This window comes from Petaurus breviceps, unplaced genomic scaffold, assembly GCF_028583685.1.
Source record: "Petaurus breviceps papuanus isolate PSGF00001 unplaced genomic scaffold, PetGlider_PUasm1.0 90845, whole genome shotgun sequence".
NCBI classification, from domain to species: Eukaryota; Metazoa; Chordata; class Mammalia; order Diprotodontia; family Petauridae; genus Petaurus; species Petaurus breviceps.
The window spans coordinates 3,314,835-3,323,622 of NW_027187359.1; the positions used below are offsets into that span (position 1 = coordinate 3,314,835).

Sequence of the window (8,788 nt, forward strand, 5' to 3'; positions counted from 1 at the left end):
CCTACCATCAGTCAGCAAATTACTTCCAGGAGACTTTAAGCTTGTCCTATTGGAATCTTTAAAGCTATATCCCATTTAAATTGTTTTTTGTAATTCAATACCTAAAGGAAGAAAATATTCTTAGGTTGTGGTTACGTAGTGGGAGAAAAGAGAACAAGGCCCAGGGATGACACTAAGGAAGGGAGTTAGGGTCTAGGGAAAACTAGAATACCCTAGAAAAAGGCACTGTGAATTCTCTGGGCTCTATGTTTTAGATTCTAAGAAAATATGAGAATGAGCAAATCATCATATTTACTGAAGTGTATAATTCTTTTTTTTTTTTTAGGCAATCGGGGTTTAGCAACTTGCCCAGGGTCACACACCTAGTAAATGTCTGAGGCCAGATTTGAACTCAGGTTTTCCTGACTCCAGGTTTGGTGCTCTATCTACTGTGCCAAACTAGCTGCCCCTGGAGCATATGATCCTAAGAAAGTTCCTAGGTGAATTAAAGCTTACTTGAGCCTGGAGAAAGAAGCAGAATTGAATTAAGCAATGAATTTCAGTAGTTAAAAATTAATGAGAAGGGCACTAGATTGTGCATATGTATTTGGATTTCTTTAATTCTTGTTCAAATTGTACATTCTTCTACTTCATTATAATGATACTAGTTTATGTTTCTTTTTAGCTATCTTAGCAAGGTCTAGGTTAAATAAAAAGCATATTTGAGTGGGAAAACATGTTACAGTGTTTAATCCCAGTTTTCAATGTTCAGACTACAAGACAGGAACAACAACAAAATCACTGTCCCCTGGTGGCAGCTTGGCATAATTGCATCCTTATGAAATTGTATAATAGCACAGACATCATATGGAGAGTTCCTGAGCTGCCTTCTTCAGATTTTGGCCCTTTGCCCTCAATCTGACCACTTTGTTTATCTAAGTTCCATCTTGTAATCTCTCAAATGGGAAAGTCCAGTTAGGTGTTCTAAAAAGCCATGAAAATAAGTAAAACGGGTGTTAGATGAAAAGCTTTGTGAGTTTAATAACGATAATAACTAACATTTATATGGCCCCTTATTATGTGCCAGGCACTGTGCTAAGCATTTTGCAATTATTGTCCCATTTGGTCCTCACAGCACCCCTAGGATGTAGGTGTTTTTATTACCCCCATTCCTCCCTCAGAGGAAACTGAGGCAAATAGAGGTTAAGTGACTTATCCAGGATCACACAGCTAGTAAATAATTGAGGTTGGATTTGAACTCAGAACTTCCTGACTTCAAGCTGGCACTCTCTCCACTGAGACATCTAGCTAGGTAGAAAAATAATAAGATTGTCATCAAGCATATGTCTTGGCACACTGTATACCCATATGCCAAGAGTGTTCTAGAACCCAACATGTATGGATCTGTCTAGCCGCACACAGTATCCCAGAAGGTAGCAAGTAAGCATCAATCTTCTTTTCTCTCAGCCACTTGATTTGATCTGGCTTTCCATTATTCCTTTCTAATCTTATCTTTCTCGCTGCTTTGAAGGGTGCATTGCTGAACAGAGAGCATTGCATGGAACGGTACTGAATGAAAAGCAGTTACAATAACATAAGAGCTGTGGCGCCTAGTGTGGTTTAGCAATAAAGGCTCTAGATTTGAATTTACAGACTTGAGTTTGAATCTGACCTTTGCCATTTAAATCTGTGATTTCCGATATGTCTTCACTTTTCTTAGTCTCAGTTCCCTGATCTATAAAATAGAGATCATAATACTTGCCCTCCTGACCTCACAGAGTTGTTTTGAAGATGTTTTGTAAGCCTCAAAGTGCCATGTAATTGGAAATTGTTGTTTTTAAGAGTGTGAAAATTCCCCATATGGTTTGTTAATTCCATGAATATCTGTTTAGACAATGAAGGGGCCATTGAATACTTGAAACTCCAGTTACATTCGTCACTGGGGAGGAACAGTTTCCTTTACAAATATTATTAGCAGCAGGAAGCTGGTTAATTAAATGTGGTCTTCTGTTCTGGAGAAATCGACCTATTATAGGGACAAAGAAAATTGTTTCAATTTCAGTTCTTAATTGAATCCATGAATAACCACCAACCTCACCTTCAGAGCCAACTGAAGACAAAACTGAGTAAACTGAAGTTGGTCTCCACCCACCCACCACCTACCCTTGCTGGAACTTTTTCTCTCTACATGAATTCCTCCCACTCTGGTATACAGAGCATCCCAATATTCTACCTAGTTCTACCCAAAAGTTCTACCTAGGACATAGCCTGTGATCTAGTTATCTGTTGCTGTTTCTCTCTCTCTCTCTCTCTCTCTCTCTCTCTCTCTCTCTCTCTCTCTCTCTCTCTCTCTCTCTCTCTCTCTCTCTCTCCCTTTTTTTACTTTCCTCTTTCTTTCCCCTTTCTCTCCTTTCTTCTCTCTCTCCCTCCCTCCTTTTCTCCCTCTCCCTCCTCTCTTTTTCCTTTACTCTTTCTCATCCAAACATATATATTATATCCCATTCCTTCAGGTCTATGTTCTTAGCCAGCTGCCATGCTTTGGAGAACAATCTAATCTTCTGATTCAAACACAGATATTAAATAATAATAGAGGGTGTCACTTCTGCTGGTGGTGGAAGTCTCTGTTAATAAGAGCTAGCTGGAAGCTTAGAACTGGATGGAACCTCAGGAACTGAAGAAGAAATAAATCTTCACTGGGAGCAGGAAACAAAGTGAGTGAATTTGGAGTGGTAGCATTTCAGTCCCTGTGATATGAGAAAAAGCTTTGGAAGTGAGAGGACCTTCCTGGGATCTCTCACATCATCCTATGTATATACTGTACGTTCCCTCTGGCTAGACAGGTACTCCTTCCTCACTTAAGACACTGGTCTTGGCTTCCTCCCCCCAAAAGCTTGAACAATGTCAGGGTTTTTCCTTTTTCCTTCTCTCTCTACACATTTTCTAGTAGAGTTGCTAGTTTCCAAGCAAATGTTCAGAAGAGAGGTAGTAGAAAATGAAAGACTTTTGCATGAACAAAATCAATGAAGATTGAATAAGAAGAGAAACTAACTGCAAGTGGTAAAAAATCTTTGCATTAAATATCATTAATAACAATTTGATATCCAAGATAAATAGGAAATGGATACAAATATATGAGACCAAGAGAGGCAGAGTTTCTAGAGAGCTGGCTTTGAGGGTAAGACCTGGGCTTGAGTTCTGCCTCGGACAAGTGAATGAATGAATGAAAAAACATTTGTTACTATCTATCAAGCACTGTGCTAAATGTTGCTGATGCAAGTACAAACATGCAAGACAAAACCTCAAGAAGCATATGTTTTTATAGAGGAAGACAATATTTTTAAGGCAGTGGTGGCCAGGGAGGAGTGTTTTGGACAAGGACATCAGAGGGAATTGGGATTAGAACCAGAGGGCAGATGTTCTTTTCAGGAATGGTAGCATTAATTTGATTGATATTCCTGGGGGTAGAGTAAGAAAGGGTAGGAGGAGTGGGGTGGGTAGTCATAAGCTGGTATGGCATAGGGGTGGCCAGGAAGTGGTGAACCCAAAGCCAGGTAGCATGAGGTGAATGCTCAACAGTTGGGCCCAAATTCACAAAGGGAGGCCAAGGTCCAGCAGAGTTGGGGAATGGAGAACAGGTGACATGTATACAATATATACAATATATAACATATACATATTGACCAGAGGCAAATCACTTCTCAGGGCTTTAGGAAACTTTCTAAGTCTATAAGTTGCAAAGAAGGTACTGACCTGTACTGATAGAGGAAGTCTCGTCATTCAAAAGTTCCATATCCCAATGAAATCACAGTTTTATTCTGTATCAAGCTCCTATCCTATAACAGTCACCCTCCAATTTTTGTTTTTAGATATTTAAATGACTCAGTTTTATCATGAAAATAATTTTGACCCCATGGCCCCCAGAAAGGGTCTCAGTTACCACCAGGGGCCCCCAGACCACATTTTAAAGAACTACTGCTATATAAGAACAAAATATATGAACAGTTTTTAAAAGACCTATAAACTATAAGCATTCATATAAAAATAAGATCCAACAAGAGAAATCTAAGTTACAACAAATCTGAGGTTTCACAGAATAGCCTGCCACTTGGCTATAACCCTTCCCCCCACTATGAAAAAGGAAACAGTCAATGTTGGAGGGGCCAAAGGAAAACAAAGAGGAATGCGCAGTAAAACTGAAATGATTTAACTGTCCTGGATAACAGTCTGGGATTATGCCAGCAAACTGTTCCTATCCTTTGACCCAGTGATCCCACCATTCAGCACATACTCCAGGGAAGTCAAAAGCAGAACCAAAATTTGGATATAGACTGAAACATTCCTAGGCATCAGGGCTGTGGGAATGAATGGAGAGCTCATCTCAAGGTGCCCCTGGGAAAGTTACAACATCTCAGTGACCTAGGTTGCTCTCTAAAACTATAAATTACATAGCATGTACTGATCTGCATCATCCCTACCCCCATCCCCCCAAAAAAGGAAAAGAAAAAATTCATAGCAGCCCCTTTTTTTGTGTGGTAGCAAGAAACTCGCAACCGAAGTGAACTCCCATGGACTGGGGAGTGGTTGAACAAACTGTGGCATATGAATGTGGCTGAATATTATTATTAAATAATAAGAAATGGTGAGTCTGGTGGAGTCCCAAGAAACAGGAGAGGATTTGTATGAACTGATGCTGAGCAAAATAAGCAAAAACCAAGAGATCACTATGCCCAGTGATTACAACAAGGCCAGTGAAAAGGGAAAACAAAAGGAAACAAAAGTAAATGGGGAAACTAATCATGGGTCCTGAAAAACAGATAATGAAACAAAACTTCCTCCTCTCGACAGTGGATCCAGGTTCTTGAGCAGAAAATTGCTTACTTTGGCAGGGGAGGTCACTCATGTTTGCTTTGTTACAAGAGAGGGTTCTGTAGGAAGGGTGTCAGGGAGGGAGGAGGGTTATAGAACCAGAAATGATTATGGTGTAAAAATAAAGGGCATGAACAGAATTTTAAGGGGGTGAAGAACAATAAAAAGGCATAAACTGGCTCATTGATGCCCCTGAAATCAAAAGAAAGTTTCAATGGTCATTCTAAGACAAATTCTTAGAATTTATAGAAGCCCCAGGACAAAGTTGCATCTTGGTCTCTGGTGATGAGAATGAGAAAAGACGCTGGGACTAAGCCTGAAATGTGTTTGTAAGTTGGAGTGTTCTGTCTCAGTTCAAGGTTGGTTCTGTGGAAGTTGGAGTTTGGGATTTGGAGTTGTAGGACCTGGGACTGAATCCTAGAAGCAGCTAGGGAGCACAATGGATAGAGAACAGGACCTGGAGTCAGGAAGACTTGAGGTCAAATCTAGGCTCTGACATTTTCTAAAAGTGTGACCCTGGACAAGTCACTCCATCTCTGTATGCCTTAGTTTTACCAATTGTAAAAAGGAGATATAATAATAAAACCTACCTTCCAGGATTGTTGTGAGGATAAAAAAAATAAAGTGTTTTGCAAACCTTAAAAGTTCATATAAATGATAGCTATTATTATTAATAATAATCCAGATCTGCCACTTGCTAACTGTGTGACCTTTGACAAATCATTTAGTTTCTCTGGACCTGAATGTCCTTGAAGGAACTGGACTAGATGACCTATCATATACCTTCACAGCTTGTAATCTATGATCCTATAACTTGTGAATTCTCTCCCAGCAGGTAGCCCTAAGGGTATGATGATCCGGCTGGTGAATGGCTCTGGCCCCCATGAGGGACGTGTGGAGGTGTACCATGACCGGCGCTGGGGGACAGTGTGCGACGATGGATGGGACAAGAAGGATGGGGACGTGGTGTGCAGGATGCTAGGCTTCCGAGGAGTGGAGGAGGTGTACAGAACAGCTAGATTTGGGCAAGGTAAGGTGTAGAGATGAGAAAGGGAAGGTTCTGAAAGAGGAGTGGAACCCACCCACAGGTAAGTTTAGACTTTGTGTCAGGAAAAATTTCCTAACCGTTAAAGCTGTCCCAAAGTGGAAAGGGCTGCTTCAGGACCCAGAGGTGGGAACAGCCTCTTTCATTAGGGCATGTAAACGAGGGAATTTTTTTTAAGGTGTACATTTATTATTGAATATTCAATATTTAGGACATTTTGATTTATCAAACAAACTAAAGAAATTAATATAATTTTCAATAACAAAATCCACTTAAAAAACAAGAATATAGAATACTGGGGGGTTTTTTGGAGACACTGTATATGTGCCTCTGCTCAGAACATTTCCCCTTCTCTAGAGGTATTTAGGCAAAAGATGGATGACCACTTGCTCCAAATGTGAGGTTTCTTGTTCAGGTAGGAGTTTGACTAAGTGGTCACTGAGATCCCTTCAAACTCTATGATTCTGTCATTCTCCCTTGTCTTCTGTTTCTTCAGCTATAAAATGAAGATGTCAGACAGGAGGACTTCTGAAATCTCTTCTAGCTCAAAATCTATGAACCTCTTATTTCCAAAGAGGAAAACTGAAACTGAACTAGGGGGAACATGTTCCAAAACTGACCCTTCCATTTCTCCACTCTTTTGTACTCTTTTCTCTCCCCTCTGCCCATCGCCAACTCCCTTAGGTGTGGGTGGCATTTATTCAAACAGCTCTTGTGAAGTTCATTGAAAACATCTGGCAGAAAACCAGCTGGTTCCCCATGATGTGTCCTCTACCCTCTTTCCTGTAAAATCTAGAAACTGACAGCCACCTGGGGAGTTCAGAAGGATTTTTGAGTTTTGAGGAATGAAGCCCTGAGGAGAGAACAGTTCTCTCACTTTCTTTTAAAGTTTTGGACTTGTTTTCAACATATTTCCTTAGAAGAAATGGATGTTATATTGTTTACAAGAAGAATAAACAAAAATAATTTCCACTACACTGTTCCCTTCCCCCCATCATGACCTGTCTTCTAACAAATGACAACAAAGCCATTTGTGAAATAAAATCATGAACTTGTTCAGGTCTAAGTAAGGAAAGTTGTTCAGATGTGGCATGGGCAATCAGCCTAAAGCAAACCTGCACATTAACAAGCAGATAGGCCTGTGCAATCAGAGAGGGATCGTGGCTTCAGGAGAGGTCTGCTCTATTCCCCTCACTTTTCAAAAGATGAAACTTGTCAAGGGAGATTGACAAGATTGATTGAGCAGCTGCTGGAGGTCAGACATGTTAGTGTCAGAAGTCACATTTGAACTTGGATTCTTTGGCTGCAGAGCCAAGGGTATCTCCCTACTATGCTACACCTATGCTTTCCCCCTGCTCTAGTTGTTGGCTAATGTGTTTATATAATTACCTCCTCAAAATGCCCTGGGCTTTTTAGACATTTGTGAGAAAGCCTCAAAGATAACACAAGTATCTTAAGGTTATTTGGATTATTGGGGCAGAATGTTAAAGTTCTTGCCATGTGATTTAAATTATTTCCTTAGTTGAAGCAACGGTAGGGAGGGAGGGAAGGAAGGAAGGAAGGAAGGAAGGAAGGAAGGAAGGAAAGAAGGAAGGAAGGAAGGAAGGGAGGGAAGGGAAGGAGGGAAGGAAGGAAGGAAGGAATGAGGGAGAGAGAGAGGAAGAAAGGAAGGAAGGAAGGAGGGACAGCAGGAGAGAGGGAGAGAAGGAGGGAAAAGGGGAAGAAGGAGGGAAAAGGGGAAGAAGGAAGGAAAAAACATTTATTGTTTCTATTCCCTTCCAGGAACTGTGCTAAGTGCTTTACAAATATAATGGACATAATATTTCATATATATAAATAGATAATATTTATAATTATATTCATATGTTATTATATAATTATATAATATATAATTACAATAATATAATATGTAATATATATATATAATCATGGATAGAGAGGCCATGTGTCTTCTGACCATGAGCAATCATTTCATCTTTCAATGCCTCTAGGCTACTTTTTTTTTTTTTTTTTGCTTTTTGGAGAGGGGAAGGTAGGGCAATTGGGGTTAAGTGACTTGCTTAAGGTCATAAAGTTAGTAATTGTTAAGTATCTGAGGCTGGATTTGAACTCAGGTCCTCCTGACTCCAGGGCCAGTGCTCTATTCACTGTGCCACCTAGCTGCCCCTAGGCAACTTTTTGAGTCTATAAATTACAGATCAGTCACTGCTCTGCTTTTGTGGAAGGAGTTTCTGTAACAGAAGTACCCTATTCCAGTGGAATCACAAGTCCCAGCAAAAACAAAAATGTCCCTAGCATGGGCCTTACTTTAGAGACAGAATCACTGAATGTTAGAGCTGGAAGGAATTTTATGGATCCTCTAGTGACTAGTTCAGTCTCTTCATTTTACAAATGAGGAAGTCAATGTGCTCATGTGCACAGACATACACACACACGTGTGTGTGTGTGTGTGAGAGAGAGACAGAAGCAGAGAGACAGCTAGGTGATATAAGGGACAGAATATTGTACCTGCTGTCAGAAAGATATTTAATTCAAAAGAAACAGAAAAAATTAGAAAAAAGAAAGACACTGGTCTAAATTCAGCCTCAGACTGTTACCAGCAGTGGGACCCTGTATCACTTAACTTCTATTTGCCTTGGTTCCCTTGACTGTAAAATAGGGATAATAATAGCATCTATGTCCCAGAATTGTTGTGAAGATCAGAGGAGATAATATTTGTAAAGCATTTTACAAATCTTAAAATGCTATAAAAAAGCTAGCGATTATTTATTGTTATTATTTATTATGGTGTGGTAGAAAGAGCACTACATGGAAAAGCAAAGATAAGGGATTCAGAGAAACCTGGGAAGATATAGATAGATAGATAGATAGATAGATAGATAGATAGATAGATAGATA

The 8,788-nt window shown here is 39.9% G+C and overlaps 1 protein-coding gene across 3 annotated transcripts in view; it reads left to right on the forward strand.

The window, feature by feature from the left end:
* The window catches only part of SCARA5 (scavenger receptor class A member 5), a 162,014-nt gene that overhangs the window by 145,391 nt on the left and 7,835 nt on the right, over positions 1-8,788 (forward strand). For 2 of the 3 annotated variants that reach the window (XM_069071927.1, XM_069071926.1), the window contains exon 8: positions 5,678-5,875. In XM_069071927.1, the coding sequence (XP_068928028.1) occupies positions 5,678-5,875 (198 nt within the window). The remainder of the gene's footprint in view (positions 1-5,677; positions 5,876-8,788) is intronic. The other variant, XM_069071928.1, reaches the window with a different exon arrangement.